The sequence below is a fragment of the Chenopodium album genome, chromosome 9 (genome assembly GCF_948465745.1).
Source record: "Chenopodium album chromosome 9, dcCheAlbu1.1, whole genome shotgun sequence".
In the NCBI taxonomy this organism is placed as follows: Eukaryota; Viridiplantae; Streptophyta; class Magnoliopsida; order Caryophyllales; family Amaranthaceae; genus Chenopodium; species Chenopodium album.
The window spans coordinates 66,416,845-66,434,172 of NC_137842.1; the positions used below are offsets into that span (position 1 = coordinate 66,416,845).

General features: G+C 34.5%; 2 protein-coding genes across 3 annotated transcripts; both read left to right on the forward strand.

The window, feature by feature from the left end:
- Positions 1 to 3,963: 3,963 nt before the first annotated feature.
- LOC145560244 (putative pectinesterase 11) lies at positions 3,964 to 8,296 on the forward strand. The gene is made up of 5 exons (XM_081621499.1): positions 3,964 to 4,464; positions 5,443 to 5,602; positions 6,358 to 6,546; positions 6,792 to 7,036; positions 7,940 to 8,296. The coding sequence occupies exons 1-5, from the start codon at positions 4,154 to 4,156 to the stop codon at positions 8,151 to 8,153; spliced, it is 1,119 nt and encodes a 372-aa protein (XP_081477625.1). The 5' UTR covers positions 3,964 to 4,153; the 3' UTR covers positions 8,154 to 8,296.
- Positions 8,297 to 9,443: 1,147 nt separating this feature from the next.
- On the forward strand, positions 9,444 to 17,053 carry LOC145560245 (protein THALLO-like). Of its 2 annotated transcripts, none has more exons than XM_081621500.1 (17): positions 9,444 to 9,613; positions 9,720 to 9,879; positions 10,024 to 10,118; positions 10,358 to 10,463; positions 11,285 to 11,430; positions 11,598 to 11,744; positions 11,878 to 12,017; positions 12,696 to 12,783; positions 12,953 to 13,132; positions 13,961 to 14,134; positions 14,217 to 14,294; positions 14,386 to 14,522; positions 14,642 to 14,774; positions 15,934 to 16,208; positions 16,290 to 16,353; positions 16,453 to 16,521; positions 16,627 to 17,053. In XM_081621500.1, exons 2-17 carry the CDS (start codon positions 9,774 to 9,776, stop codon positions 16,753 to 16,755), a joined length of 2,067 nt encoding a protein of 688 aa, XP_081477626.1. In that variant the 5' UTR covers positions 9,444 to 9,613; positions 9,720 to 9,773; the 3' UTR covers positions 16,756 to 17,053. The 2 variants fall into 2 exon arrangements, with proteins under 2 accessions (XP_081477626.1, XP_081477627.1); XM_081621501.1 differs by having other exon boundaries at positions 9,445 to 9,613; positions 14,392 to 14,522.
- The last annotated feature ends 275 nt before the right edge of the window (positions 17,054 to 17,328 follow it).

The following is a 17,328-nucleotide window of genomic DNA, read 5'->3' on the forward strand; positions in this document are numbered from 1 at the left end:
GTTGTTGATTTCTACCAGTATTCAACCGATACTGTGCTAAGTGCCCTTTTCTAATCAACTCCTCAATATTATCCTTCAACTGAGTACATTCCTCTGTGTAATGTCCCACATCCCTATGAAACATACAATACTTCTTTACATCTCTAGACTTCGCCTTCATCGGAGTCGGCCTTGACCAATCTTCTCTATTCTGATTCACTGAGTAGATTGCGGCCCTTGGTGCATTCAGGGGAGTGTAGGTGCTGTATCTCATTGGGAGTCTTGTCGGCCTGGTATCTTGCCGACTTCCTCCTCCCCTTCCTGGGGCAGGAGCTCTTGACCTGTTTCCTCCAGATGAAGTCCCTTCATACTGACTTGGTCCCTTTCCAGCTGCCACATGTCTACTACTTGTTTTCATCAGCTCTTCACTTTTTATGTAATCATGGGCTTTACTGAACGCCGCTGCCAATGTCGGCAGGCTTTTTCTTGTTAGATATCTTTTGAAATCCGAATCAACCAACCCATTCATCAAAGCCATCACGGCTATCTCCTGTTGCAACCTCGGAATTGTGTTTGCCTCATTATTAAATCTCCTGATATAATCCCTCAAAGATTCATCCGGTTTCTGCTCTACAGCCATCAATTCTCCAGAAGTTCTCTGCCTTACACTATTACTGACATATTGCCCTACAAACATCTCAGTCAGTCTTTCAAAGCTGTCTACTGACCCAATTTCAAGGTTGTTGAACCAATCGGCTGCAGCCCCAATCAGAGTTGTCGGAAATACCTTGCACCAAACTGCATCCGAGTTTGTGTATAGCATCATGTGTCCCTCATAGGACGTTATGAATCTTGCTGGATCCCCTCTTCCATCATACCTACAAGTCGGCATTTTCACCTTCTCCATTGGTTGATCCAAGATGTGCTGGGCAAACGGGGATGCCCTTAACTGCACCACCGTGCGCACTGCTTGCCCTTCCACTTGCGAACTCCTTTGTTGCTGAGTTCTGGTGCTCATAGCACGGCTCGAGGATTGTTCATCCTGCCGTAATGTTGTATGCGTCCTTACCGGCGACTCATGTCGGGGCCTCCTTGACGGGTTCTCCAACTGATTATACTGTTCTTCTTGGTTTCGGTGCAATACTCCTCTTTCTGCCTGAGCAGCTTCTCTTTCAGCTCGTGCTGCCTCTGCTTCCTTCCTTTTCCTACTCATTGCACTCATCACCCTGGCAGCCGTTTCCAACTCATCCGGGGTGAATGCTGCCATAGGATCCTCTGCCTCCCCTCCTCCTGCTGGGGGAGTTATCGGCATATGGAACTGGTTATCCTCTAGGGTATGGGTTTCATCTACTATCTCCACCTGGGGTTGTCCTACTGGTGTTCCATTGTTTCCAGTCATGATTGTTGTTGTTATACACGTGTTTTATTTTTGTGTGAGGTTCTTAGGCGATAGAAGTGATCAACTGCTCCCCTCCTTCTAGCGCCAAATTGTTTCTGTCTGATCCCGACTCCACAGAGAACTTGGACTTGAGATCCTGATACTCCTATCGGCAAGCTGAGAACCTACACAATGAGAAGAAGTTAGCTAACCCCGGGGTGATCCGGGGATAACCACTCCGATGATAAAGTCAGAAAGGTGTTTAAGAAAAAGAAAGTAAGAGAGAGAGAAAGTAGAGAGAGATTAGAGAGATAAAGAGTGTAATTAATGTCCTCATTAATGAGGTCTTACCTACTATTTATAATGGTTTATCTTGACAGGTGGCTCTCATCCATGCAGAGCCTTTTGTGCCAAGTGTCGAGCTTCTGTTGCCACGTGTTACATTTCGGTGGGCCGACATGTCTTCAATCTGTGACATATCAGCATCTTCTCCATGATTACTAAAACCTGATCATGTTTTCATAAGATATCGGTCATGCCAGATATCATCCCATACACTAACCCATCCTCCTCTTATGATAAAAATCTATGTGTTGTTTTCTTTGTGTAACAATTAGCATGTAGATTGTACGAGTTACACCAAGTTGCCAAGTCTTGGAGTAGTAGCTAGGGATCGAATAACCAATAACGCCAACGTGAGATATGCATGTTGACCTAAAATCACCTAATATGCTAATGTACTTATCCATCATTGGTTTGGTATGACATTTTCAAATGTAAGAATGTCAAATTTTGTAATGGTGAACGTAGTTAAACAATCTCATCATTTATGCGTGTCACAAAGAAAGACTGCGCCATCTCAAACACACGTCTACTGTTTATCAATAATTATTGGCTTAGAACCAAATACTTTGACAAGTATTAGAGTTCAGTTTACTCAAAATTCTAGTAAGAATGTCAAACGCAAAATCTGGGATTATAACCTGTAAATTATGTTCAACTCATAATGACCGCCATCTTTCCTGTCAAATAGAAGACTTTAATTAACAGTTGTAATTTAATCATCAATTTATTATATTAAAATATTTATAAAGCTTGAACATTAATCAAAACATCCAATATAGTAGCTTCTTTGGATTGCAGCAATATTTTCTATCCCTTTTTCCTCTACCCCACCAATTTATGTACGACATCATTAATAATAACAAAATAAAATAATCGGTATACTAAAATAAAATGTAATCTTTAATTAACTTAATTTCGTTTAGAAAGGACCAAATCAATTATAATCTCATCTTAGTGACTTGGAATGAAGCTAATCTTCAATTCTTTTCATATTAGCCATTTGAATCTGAAGTCAAAATATCAATGCTTCTAGATTTCATTGGATTGATCATAACACTACAAGAAAATAACCTTTTTGTAGCGATTATTTTAACATTTTCTTCAAAAAAAAAAAAAAAAACATGCGTATGAACTTTACAAGATTCAAACATGCAACCTCAAACTCTTATATTAAATGTTTCACCAATAAGCTATGACATATTTTATGTAGTCTTTGTCAAACAATATTTATATATCTAGTGTTGAAAAGGCTTTTCGTATCGATGTTTAGGATTTAGTGGCGATTGTAAATGATACGATTTCTCAAAGTTATATAAATGTGTAAAAATAGTGTGGATATGTATTATTATGCTTTCCGTATCGATTTTATATGGGAAAACCATGACGATTGTAAAAATGATACGACATCCTTAATTATTTCACAAACATACTTGCATATTGTAGCGAATGAACAATCGCTACGAAAAGTGATTTTTCTTGTAGTGTAACAATTTTGTTATCTCTTTTCCAATATGATGATACATACATTGTCATGTAAATAACAATTCAAAAAGATTTACTACAAATTAAACCGTATAAGTTGTCATGAATATATCGTTACATGCATCACCACATCAAATCATCAATACAATATTTTTATTTCCGATTCAATTATAGATTTCAATTGTGAACAATTTCATAATCTACTTCACATTTGTGTTATTGTATATACATATACAAAATAATTAAGAAACGATTATAGATAGATTTACAAAAAATTTAGAAATGACTAAAAAAAAATGTTAAAGGTCTCATGCAAATTGGAGAACAATAGAACTAAAACAGCACATAATTTGCATGCGACCTTTAACATTTTTTTTTTTGAACAAAAGAACTAAAACAGTAAGTAATTAATTTGCGTTTATACTGTGAAAAATTGGGCAAATTACCTAACTCGAAAACTCATGGCATGGAGTAGTAACTTCTAGTACGGAGTAACTTGCAATAATTGTAATAGACTAATACATAGATGAGTTGGTTCAACTATTCAAGCAGCCATGATAGCACATACATTGCTACCTAGTTATGCCAAGAAGTTCTAAAATTCTAATCATGAGTGATGACACGAAAACGTAGAAATTAAAGCTACCATGCATGCTTGTACGTTGTTGGTAAGAAATCGGCTAACTACATGAAGATCATATAATAATAACCATTACATAAAAGGTCAGCAATCATCACATATACAAATAATTCGTCAAAACCTTATATTATACGTACAAATTAAATATACTCAAAAACATGTATAATAAATACTTTCACAAACACGTACCTTTTGCTTAAAAATCTTGAGCAATAATAATTGAGAGAATTAATTGCACATACTATACTTTCCTTAGCTTTGTTCTTCAACTCTAACCCTTTTGCACTTCCATCGAGTAAGGAGAATTTTGTTTGCAAGAAACCAATCACATGCGCACATGCATGGGAGGAGGTTGTAATTGTGGCCTTTATATTAAACATCTTCGATGCCTTAATCATCGTTGTTACTACTACAACTACATTGTTATCTTGTTTGAAAATATTGTAGTCTTCTTCATTTTATCAACACTTATGGCTTCCTCCTCGTCTTCGGCGGCTCCCACGGACACATCCACGGCGGTCCTTATTCGAGTCGATCAATCCGGTCACGGTGACTATAAGAAGATACAAGATGCAATTGATGCTGTGCCTTCTAATAATACTGAGTTTGTTTATATTTGGGTTAAGCCCGGAAATTATAGGTAATAAATTTTATTTGCAAGCTAAGTTTAAATGCATGCATGCATGATTTTATACGTATGGTGTACAAGTATTTAGAAATGTGAATGTTGATTTTTGAGCTAAACGATAAATGTCTACTGTTAATTAGGTCTTATGATAATTCAATAAATCAGCCTGAAAAAATCCAACACCCCTACAGCCCTACGCCATGCATTAATGCATGACTCAGCTCATTTGATTATTTTTTTTATTATTGTTATTATTATTTTTTATTTTTTTATTTATTTTTTGTTCTGTTTATCACATTTTTGTAGAAATACGATCAATTAATTCATTTAGACTTAATTAGTACGAAGCAACACACAATTAAATCTATCTTTATCGATCCCCTTAGAAGGGTAGCAAAAGAAGTTAATATAGAATAATAGATGATAATGAATTTACATATATATTATTCTACATGACATTATGATGATAATAAGTGTTTATAATAATTAATAAGTCCAGGTATTATTACTTTCCACGGATTATATTGTGTGGTAATGAAAATTGGATCGATCTTGGATAGATATTTTGGAACATCTTACTTGCTTCTTCCTACGTACGATCTATCTATTATAGTTGCACACAATTTTATTTTATATTTAGACCGAACACTATTAATCACTAGTGACTATTGACTAACTAGATGTGAAAAATATTATATGAATTCTTCACAAGCAAAACGCATTTGATTTCATAGGAATTAACTAGCTCTCGGAGCGATCCGAGGATACTATTAACTGTTCTAACTAAATTCATATACTACCTCCGTTACAGGTTATGTGCAACGATTAGACATTTTCCTTCTCTGCTTTATGTCAAATCGTTGCACATAACCTGTAGCGGAGGTAGTAATTATTTTGGTTGGTGTGAGGTTGCATACATGTTTAATCTGAGGCTTAATCATGTTTTGGATATGATGTTAGCATGATTATTATTGCAAATCCTTGTTGCAGTGAAAAGATTGTTGTGCCAGCTGATAAGCCATACATAACTCTAAGTGGAAATCAAGCAAAGGACACCATTATAACTTGGGCTGATGGTGATCACATTTATGATTCCCCTACTGTCTCTGTCTTGGCTTCTAATTTTGTGGGGCGTTACCTTACATTCGAGGCAAGTTTATTTATAGTCTTATGCAAATTTCTATACTATATGTCATATACTCCTTGTACATTTTACAAGTACTCCGGTACTAGTTTACACGTACAACACACAACATTAGAGCACACAAATAAAAGCCCTAAGGTTGTGTTTGGGAAGATAGATTTCATTTCAAATGCATCATTTGAATTATGGAATTTGAGTATTTCAAATGACATGGTTTACCTTGTCATTTGAAATCCTTACCTTCATGGGTTATTACTTGGTAGTTGTATAATTTAGGCAAATTCCTCATTTGAAATTCTTGGACATCCAAACACTATAATTGTCCCAATTCCGGAATTTCAAATGAAATTCTAGAATCCAAACACACCGTAAGGTATTTTCTTCATCTCACAAGATTTTTCCCTAAAAAGAACCACCTCTTAGCTCTGTACTTTGTATTATTAATTATTAATCATATACAAGTATATTTCGTTCTATGATATCCTAAGCATTAACCTGTGTACTCCGTAATAGTTTATGGACATACTTTTTAGGTAAAAAAATTGGTATAAACCACCTTTTTTGTCCAACTTTTTTGAAAAAACCACCTTTTATGTTTTTTTTTTTTTTTTTTATAACTAAACCACCTTTTAAATACCTAATATTTTGATTGCACCACCCCTATTTCAAATCTAACGGATTGCATCTCAACCAATTTTGCCTACTTTTTATTAATAATTAGTACCAGTACTAAACGTTCTCTTGATTATATGTACGTGCAGAATACGTATGGGGCAAGAGGGAAGGGAGTTGCTTTGAGAGTGGCAGGGGATAAGGCTGCTTTCTACGGCTGTAGGATGATTTCATACCAGGATACTCTCCTTGATGATGTTGGAAGACACTACTACAAAAATTGTTACATTGAAGGAGCCACTGATTTCATTTGTGGCAATGCTGCTTCTCTCTTTGAGGTAAGCTTCAATTCTATTCCTACAAAACTTTGATCATTTGTATCAATTAAATTGAACTATATTTGTCATAGTTTATCAATGTTGATTTATTATATAAGTTGAAGATAACAAGACCTTTATAAGATGTATCACATTATAGCAAAATAAAAAATGGAGGGATAATGGAGAATGTTTATTTTTTTTGATAAATTTGTGCTAGCTATATTTTTCTAATTATTATTCGTATTTTTGTATGATTTATACAGAAATGTCATATACATTCGGTGCTAACGACCGGAAATGGAGCTATTACTGCCCAAAGGAGGGAGACACCGTGGGAGAATACGGGTTATATCTTCCTGGGATGCAAAATCACCGGCAAAGGGGTTGGAACAGCAGACCTTGGCAGGCCATGGGGAGCACATTCGAGGGTCATATATACACTAAGTTACTTGTCTAATGTAGTTTCGCCTGAAGGATGGAATAACTGGAATGATCCCAAAAAAGAGAGGTATACAAAGTTTATATATATATATATATATATATATATATATATATATATATATATATATATATATATATATATATATATATATATATATATTAATTCATGTAAATAATATGGAGATGAGGAGATCGATACATCACAATAAGGCATAAGTAATTTCTCTACATTCTTAACGCTTAAGTGGCTTATTAGTTATTTTGTGTAACTTTGATATTGTTGATCAATTCAAATCAACCATTCATCCACTTGACTTTATTCATAACCTTTTTTATATGCTCGAGTTCACTCACAAAGTAGTAATTTTTTTGCTAAATTGAATTTTAAAATGAACAAAAAATATATTTTTTTTTGACAAGAATGAACAAAAAATATTAAATGTGCAAAAATAATCAAATATCTTGCACATTTAATATTTTTTGTTCATTTGTGTCTTATTCTTTCACCCTCTCTTGTGGCTTTGAATAAGCTTTTCCTTACCTTATAAAAAGTAGAAAATTACTCTTATGAATAGTGTTATGCCAATAATTATGCCCTTCAAATGTGTATTTACATACATACCCTCATTAATATGTACAAGCTACTTTTAATGATTAGTGTTTAGACAACTATACCCTCTAAAATATTTATTTACTTTTATGCTTTCATTAATGTTAATTATCTTGAACCTTTATACTACCCACATAGTTGGTTATATATTTTCTCTTATAGTTAATTTAACTAAATTTGTGATTTAAAAGCCAAACCCAAAAAACCTTCTAGATATGGCTAGCTATGACGCGTTAGCTGTCCTAGTAATAATAAAAATAACAACAATACTAATAATAATATTGTCTTGGTGTTTTATGTTTTTTTTTTCTTTTTTCTTTTTTTTTACACAAAAGATTGGTGTTTTATGTTGTGTTGCAGTAATGTGGTATATGGAGAATACAAATGCTACGGACCAGGGTCTAATAGAGCAATGAGGGTTTCATGGTCGAAGAGTCTCACTAATGATGAAGCTGCACCATTCTTAAGCAAGGACATGATTGGTGGAAGAGCCTGGATTAGGCCTGCACCAACCAAGTTTAAGAAAGGCTTCTCTGCCCATTCTGCTGTGAAGCACCATTCAAATAAAAATTAATTTATTACGTCACATTTTAAAATACAGAGTATATCTACGTATATCTTATTATTATTTTTTTTATTTATGTATATATACAATGTATTATAACATCATTATTTATCTTTGTTGATTGTTTCGTATTTATTAAGTTGAAACATGTGAATTTAATTAGCCAATCATAGAAAAAAATATGAGTAAGTAATAATATTTAAAACCCTGTAATTCCATTTTCTAATCGCATTTTTTATTTATTGGCACTAATTTTTTTCTTTTTTTATAAGAATTATATCATTACTTTTTTTCAAAAAAAAGAATTATATCATTACTGAACAACCATATAGATAAAGATATGTAAACCACATATATTAAAAAAAAAAAAAAACAACTTTTACAATTAAAATAAATAGGTGTAATAATAACTCTACTCTTTTTTCCATTCTCTCGTCTTTCAATGTATTAGGAACGAATTCTTTTTGTGAAGAGGGTTCTACTATAATACGAAGTATATAAAAACCAAATGTTAGTATATACCAAGTATATATAATTGTAACTGAATTAGTTACAAATTTACAATGGGTATTTTTATAATATCAAAATGTAAATGGTAATTTTTGTTAAGGTAAGATTAAGCCAATTCAACTTTACATTTCAGTGCTTGACAATAATGGGGAAGGTAAGGAAATACCCTTACGACCCTACCTCATCATCACGAGTTTAAGCTCCACCAAGTTCACCAAACTTGCTTGGTATATACAGACATACAGTAATCGTAAATTGTAAGGTGATGCAACTACAAGCCTTGAACATATACAAAGGGAGTATAAAAAGTTTATTAGGAGTAGCATTGATTTGATTATCAAAATAAAACGACCTTTGAAGACTATCTTCTCAAAATTGAATACACATGTTGTATTGTGATTGGTTGGATTTTTTAAATAAATTTTATAATTTTGTAAAAAAGATTTAATTAAGACAAAAAAAACTAAGCACCCATCTTATCAACTCCTCATCTGTCACTCGCCCAGCACAAAACCCCCACACAACCTCCATCTAATCTCATTCCCATCTTATCAACTCCTCACCTGTTAGGCTGTCACTCGCCCAGCTCAAAACCCCCACATAACCTCCATCTGATCTCATTCCCATGCCTTGGTGGTGGTAGATTGGTGGTGGTATTGGATGTCGAGAAGGGGTTTTTTTTAAAAAATAATTAAAAAGTTATTATTGTTATTTTTTTTAACTTTGAATTAATGAAAGATGTAAAATATAATTAATTTTTAGTTTTCTTTCGGAATTCCATTCCGTTTACCCTTCTCCAACCAAACGCGCCTTTATTATTATTTTCATCCAACGAAAATAGAGCGTAAACCATATACGGAGTACTATTGTTCAATTAGACAGACACAAAACCCCTCCGCAGTTTGCCGCCTCTAAAACCCCTCTGCCCTGCCTGCTTCGCCGCAACTGATCGAAAGCTCGTACGTTAGACTCGAAAATTTATCAATTTCAAATTCATACTACATGCACTATTTAATTTTCCTTCCATTTATTTCTTTTTTGCTAATTTTTTGTTTGATTTTTCAGGGGTTTAATTAATTTTAATTTTATTGGGGGTTTTTGCATTGTTTTCTTGAGAAAATGGGGAAGCGTGGGAATAATCAGAAGAAAAGCCCTCAAATTTCGAAGAAAGCTAAGCTGCATAATAATAAGGATGTAAACAGTATGGAGGATGAAATTGATGCCTGTAATATTTTCTTTTCATTAATTATTGTATTATTTCATGCACTAAATTAATGCCCTTTTAATTTTTTTGGATAATTAGTATTTTTTTTGAAGAGAAAGAGATAAATGGGATGTGGGTATTGATGAATGTTTGTGTTAATTGCAGTTCATAGGAAGAGGGATATAATTCCATTGGATATAAATGATGATAATGTTGATTCTGATGAAGATGATGAAGAGCTGCCCGTTTTTGATTATGAGGTTTGTTTCTTATATTTGTGTGTATGATTTAATTGAGTAAATGCTATGTTGTGTTTTAATTTTGTGATTTTTGATATTAAGCTTAAAAGTATGAATTTTTCTTTGAATTGTTAGTTGTTTATGTTACTGTTTCTTGGAGTAATGGTGAAAATTAAGTGTTGAAAGGGGACTTAAGTTGCTGCTGGTTGTCATAGTAATTGAGCCTTACTTGAATTTGTCTTCTCAATGCTTTATTCTAGGGTATTGATGGGGATGATGATGAAGATGAGGATGACGATGAGTTTGATGATGATGATGACGACGACGATGATGATGACAGCAACTTGACAGGATTAGCTGCCAAAAGTAAGATGTAATTTAGTGTTGTTGTATGTGTTTGTTGGGATGAGGATTGTTTGTTGGTATGTGATTTCAAGGTTATGATTAGAAACTTGTTTTTGGTGAAATTTAAAGCAAACCCATCTTTTGTGGGAAGTTGGGAGTGTTGGGGGTGTGTATTTAGTTACATTGACTGGTTATGAGCTTGTGTGATTGGCGTTATTTAATCTTGAGTAGTTCTTTTATTGTTTCTTTTTATCAGTACGCTTCAATAATGTTGTTAATTGACAAGGGTCCTTCCAAGTGTTGTGGGATGGATGACGCTCTATTGTGTCTTCAAAAGGCATTTTGTTTGTGTATCTGATTAGACGAGTGTCTTGTAATTTCCCAAGTACTGTTGCCATACTCTAGTAAGCATAGACATTTCACATGAGATATGAGATGTTTGCTACCTTTTATGTTGGCAAGACCATAGGTATCTTATACTCCATATATGTTGCACAGTTTCAGGAAGGTTGAATACATCCTCCAGGTCATGCCACCTTGTCCTGTTGGGAAATCAGGATTTACAATAGTATCTATACGAAACTTTTGAGCTTTGTATTTCTTATCATCACGTGCCATTGGTGTAGCATCAACTTATTGGTCAGACAAGATTTATTCTATAATATATTTTTCTAACCTAAAGGAGTCATTTTGGCTGATTTTTTTTTCTTCTATTGTTAACTGTTGCATACGTTTGTGCTTCCTGTTGTCCATCCCATATTCTTTCTCTGTTATGTTAGTATGTTTTTAAGCTATGTTTGTTGCCATATCTTATTACTTGGTGTACGGTGGATTATTCTCAGTGGCAAGGCAGCAGAAATTTATGCGAGAAAAGACTGGTGGTGTTGATGATGAGGTGGATGATGATGCTGAAGAGGATGAGAAGATACCAAAAGTGTGGTCCAGTAAAAAGGGCATCCACTATGGTGGTGAAAATACCGATTTTGAGGTAATTCATTAATGAGCTGTTGTATCAATCAGATAGAGGCTTGAGATGTAATTGTAGTAAAGAACCGGGTGCTGATAAATTAAAAATAAGTCACTGGAGTTTAACAACAAGGAACTCCCATAAGATGTTTATCAAACCAGTTGATCGTGTCTTTGTTAATATCTTAGTTACAATCAAGTGGTGAGGATACCCCTGCAGAGGAAGAGGAAGAGGTGATAAAAATGCAGAAAGAAAGGGCAGAGTCCTTGAGGGCTGAGGATTTTGGCCTCCTGGGTGATGAGCAAGATGGCAGTGATCAAGAGCCAACTCTAGAGGTAATTATTGGCTATAAATCTGTCAACTATTTCCCCCTTTTGTTTATAAAGAAACCGATGCTGTAGATTTGGATGTTGACAATTGTTGGAGTCTCTTAGTGTGTTATTTATTCTATACTTTTTATAATTTTAGGAAATGATGGTCAAAGGAAAGACTAAGTCAAAATCTTCTAGTAAAAAAGAAGCTGAAGTCGATGCTGTCCTGATGTTTGAAGATGTGAAGAAAGATTTGAATGCATTATCAAGGGATGAGCAAATGGATGTTGTATATAGGTAAGTACTTCATTTTCAAGCATGTCTTTACTCTGGAATTTTGAATTTGTCATGTTAACTCTCTTGTACACCTATGGATTCCAAAATTCTGCATGCATTGATCCACTTCTATAGTATCAGGTATAAATTGTAAAAAGTATGTTACTGTGGAATTGCTAGGTGCTCATGTTATGCTTGGAGCATTAGGGCTTTATATTTGGAGCTATGAAATTATATTTGGCTTACATTTTCACTGCATAATGTAGTATTATAAACCCTTGGCTTCGTGTGCGTAACATGATTGTAATGCATAAATGTGAGAATGAATTTTCAGAGTTAAAATTCTTTGTTTGGGTAATGCATGACTAGCTGTCTAGACTGTAGAATACAGGTTTTAGAGATATCATACGTGTTTGATTGAGTATTATACACATGATATGAGATATTGGATGCGTTCAATAGTTAAGAAAAATATTGGATTTTGAGATATATAGACTAAGTAATGTTTGGTTGGATATTGATAGAGAACGCAAATAATCACTGTTTCTGGTAGCTTTGAGAAGTCTCTTCCTGGTTTCCATAACTTGGTGTTTACTTCAAATGCTAATGGTTATGTATTTGAAATGACTTTAACTTAACTAAGGCACTAAATGAATTTGAAACTGATGTCTATTGCGCTTACTGTTCTTTCTGCTGCAGTTCGGCTCCAGAATTAGTTGGATTGCTTGCTGAGTTAAATGATGCAACCAAGCAACTTGAGACCCATGTCAATCCCCTTCTTTCTAAGGTATATGTTATACTTTCATATAATTTTAAAATGTATGTTGATTTTCTTCATGTAATCTGCGATGTATTTTAGCTTGGTATGCTTGATGCCTTTGTACTTGTATTTGTTTTTTCTTTTTTAATTTCAACATGCCATTCAGCATACATTGAGCCTTTTTGGCTGCTTGCAGGTTAGGAAGGGGGAGAATGCGAAGAAAGAAGGATTACATTATCTGGAAGTGAAACAACTCCTGTTGCTTGCTTATTGCCAAGCTATTACTTTTTACCTTCTTCTGAAATCTGAAGGGCAGCCTATTCGTGATCATCCAGTTATTGCCCGCCTTGTGGAGATCAAAAGCTTATTGGAAAAGGTTTTTTTTTTTTTTTTTTTTTTTTTTTTTTCTTTTCTTTTCTTTTCTTTTCTTTTTCCTATTGTTTATTTTATATTATTTTGTTCAACTCCGGAATTTGGAGAAGTGCTTGATGAGCTGTTGAGTTAGCTGGTCTTTTCCCTTAACTTTATGGTCTCTTTGAGAATGCTTGCGCAACATGTATGGCATTTAGATGTTGGGGTTTCAAATTTTCCAAGACAGCTTTGGTCTGGGAGAGTTTAGGTCATCATTTACCCAGGCTCATCTTGATGGGATATTACAGGGTGGTTGTAAATTTTTTTCCTACTATATCTAAACTTAGTGTGCATGTTTGGAGTGAGCTACTTGTATCTCTTTCCCTATTAGTTCTGTCTGCAGAGATTTTGTGAGGCCTTGATCTCTTGACCAACTATCCCAAATCCTTCTACTGTTATCCCTCTGCTATGATTCCTCTACACTTCACGTGTCTGAACTAAATTATTTATCTTCCTTCCATTATTTTCCATGTCTTGATAGTTGCCTTAATTTCTATTGTAGTGGTATCTGCCATTGCTTGCTAATATTATATGCTTTTGGCTGTCTTGGGCTTACTTCTTTCCCTTAACTCCTTTTTGTGGATTCTATTTTGCTTGCAATACAGAAATCCTGACCAACATTTATGGTTATATTTGTTTGTGTTTATGTTGCCTAGAGTGACTGCATCGTGCTTTTTGCCTAGTGTAACTGCTAAATATCAATTCTCTGATTCATTTCCATCTTTTTATTTGTGCTCTGAAACCTAGATCTTGAAAATCTAATTTTTCATTTCACTCTCTTGCTCTTGTTTAGATGAAAGAACTTGATGTGCATATTCCAGACAACCTTGAGGATGTGTTGGTCCAAACAAGTGATATTGCAAGTGCTCAGAAGCCAGTCGTGAAAGGACATGAATTATCGTCGGATCTTTTTGCTAAACTTGATGAGCTCACAGGGCCATCAGTTGAGAAACAAAAACCATCTAAGGTGATCACTTTCGTAAACTTGATTACTCAACTTGATTGTTTTCTTGTTTGCTAAGATCTCCGATATCTATACTGTACTGCAGTTAAGGGAAGCTGCTGAACCAGTTCAAAAGCAATCTGTTGAGGTTAATGAGAAAAAGCTTAGGATGATAAAAGACCAGGTAGAGTTTTCTAGTTTCTATCTCTTCTAGCAGCTTCTCATGTCTGTATTTTAATTTTAGAAGTTAAGGGTAATGACGTGTTGTATGGCAGGAACAGCCAATGAGCTCAGAGAGTGTGCAAATGTTGCAATATCGAGCTGAACTTCAGAAACAATTGAAGCAGAGAGCCGATTCTGTTGCGCCCAAAACCGACAACAGCAAGAATTTGAAACTAAAGAAAATTCCTGGGTATATTTTGTTTGCTAGTTTAACACAGATATTTGCTATGTGAGATGGACCTTTTTTCTTTTTCTTTTTCTTTTTTTTAATATATGATTATGTTGTGGTGTGATTGGTAAAATTAACAGAAAGCTTGAAACAACTGATGATTATGATGATGATGTCATGGCTTTGGACGGTGCTACTCGTGGCAGTAGGCGTGCCTCCACTCTTTCTAGTAAACTCTCCCAGATCGTTCCTGCCAAGGGAAACAGGCTCAAGGTACATTGTTAACCTTTTTCTTTTGGCAATAACGCCTGTGTCAATATGTTGATTGCAATGTGCTTGATTTTGTAGCAGCATTCCCGTACTTTGATAACTTAAAATGATATAAATGCTAAAATTTCTCATGCCTTGGAGAGCATGGTTTGGCAGTTCTGGTGGCCATTGGATTCTGATCCTTCCCTACCTGATGTTTGAGAATAGTGGAGCATGGGATATTACAGTTTTTTTTTTTGTGTCCTTGTTAATTGAAGTTGTAAAGTAACATGCCTCATCGGCTCAGAGCAGTGATGATGGAAATTTTGAATATGTGAGAAGAGGTCTTGATTGTTGATAATGAGTTCTGATCCATTGCCACCTTCCAGCTATATGCCGTAGGACGAGGGGTGTCAATCTGTTGATCATGAACGTTTTCCTGGTTAAGGCCCACACACCCCCCCCTCTCTTCTTTTTTTTTTGGCGAGTAGACTTTGTAAGCTTCATTGTGGCTTAAGTTTGTTTTTCTACTTTTTTAAAGAGAGTGGTGACATTCTAGCTACAGCTTGTGAAGGACTGTTCACTGCAAAAAAATACTCTGTCTAGAGATATTAGCATCACATATGAAGTAAGAGTAAGAGTATTATTTTAGCTATGCCGTGTGATTGGTTTTTACCATGATACCCTTGTCTATATAGAGTGATGTAAAGACCCGGAGATTATGGGAATAGTCAAACTATAAGTCTGTAATAATGGATCTTTGAGTAAAATTCTTTTATATGCTGAATTTGAGGTGGTGGGAGTCTTGGGACTATGTGACTTTTATTTCTGGACAGGTATACATAGTCAACTTGTACTGCAGTAATTAATCAGCTCATTTGCTCAAATACTATTTACTGCCAAACTTGATACCTTTGCTCTGAATCACACTATCTGTCTGTGATCCTATTCATTATGTCTACATTGTCCAGCAATTGCTAGTTTTCCTAGTATCTTCTTTGCTATTAATCAGGTCAGAAGATCCACCATCCCTCTCTCCCCCCACCCCATGAGGAAATTTGAATTTATTTGTTTCACATTAGATCTCTGTATAATCAGACTGCTTATGTACTGTCCGCGAAAACCATTCTCTGGCAACCTGGTATAATGGTATTAACTGTTAATTTCTCGCAACTTTTGAAAGGGTGTTTCTGGCGATGATGACTTGCCAGAAAGAGATGATCTAGGAGAAAGGAGATGGAAACACGAACTTCGGGTTTTGGCTAGAGCTGGAATAAAGTCAAAAGATAATGATGATGCTGAACTTGATAATGAGCCAGAGAGTTTAGATGGCAAAAATGGTACTGGAGCTAATGCTGGAGATAGTGATGAAGATATTAATGAATCAGAGGACTTCTACAATCTAGTTAAAAAACAAAAAGAAGCCAAGCTTAAATTGAAGGCAGCAAAGTTTTCAAGGTGAGTTACTGAACTTTTTTCACTTCATGTACTTTTCTAATTGGCTTCTTGGCATGTTTCTCACAATAATTTCTCTTTCAGAAACCCACAAGATCAATATGAACTAGAGATCACTGCTGATGGAAAACGTCACATTTCCACGCAGGTAAACTACAAGCTCATTATCTCCTGTAATAAGTATGGCAAATTGCATAGATTCCTATGGATTGTCCTAATATTTATTTTTATAATATATATTTTTTAGATGGAGAAAAATAGAGGACTTACTCGTGATCGAAAGAAGCAAATAAAAAATCCACGGAAGAAGTACAAGGTATTTGATTAGAACTATTGTTTTGTTCATCTTGTGAACTTTGTTAAGCTCATCTGTGATTGCTTGGTTTCCTCTCTCTGATGTGCTCTTTTTAAATTTATGCAGTTGCAGCATAAAAAAGCGGTCAATAGCCGCAAGGGGCAGGTGCGTGAAGTTAAGCGACCGAAGCTTAGCTATGAAGGGGAACTTACTGGGATCAATCCTAGGATTAGTCGAAGCAGGAGACTGGGATGAAGTTCAAGTTCTGTTATTTGTCTGGGTGATAGATGATGTCTAATGTGTTTGGAATTGGGTAGGGTGGAAGAGTCTTATTACGGTAGCTAGAGAGTAGAGGTCTTTTTTTTTTTTTTACAAAGAAAATTTTGAATGATTTGTATACCAGCCTGTCTCTAATTGAAACAAACCATACTGTATGATTTAATCCATTTTTGTTTTTTTTTTTTTTAATAATATTATTTATATATTTCTGTTCTGCATTAAATACCATGTAAAAGACAAACAAAAAGAAAATATAGAAAGTAAAATTACTCTATATTTTTTTTTGACACACATACTCTATATTATTTTTACTACGAGTAGTATGACAGTTTTTTTTATTAGTCTTATCATTATAGTGAAAATAATGATATACTATTATAATTAATATTCCCACATCTGCTTTTTTTTTTTTTTTTTTTTTTTTTTTTTTCACTATTCTTTTGAGGTTACTCCATCCATCTCTAATTCTCTAGTCTCTAGATGAAAGTTTTTGTGCTTATATTATTGATAGATATATTCATATATATGAGCAGTCAGCTCACCATTAAT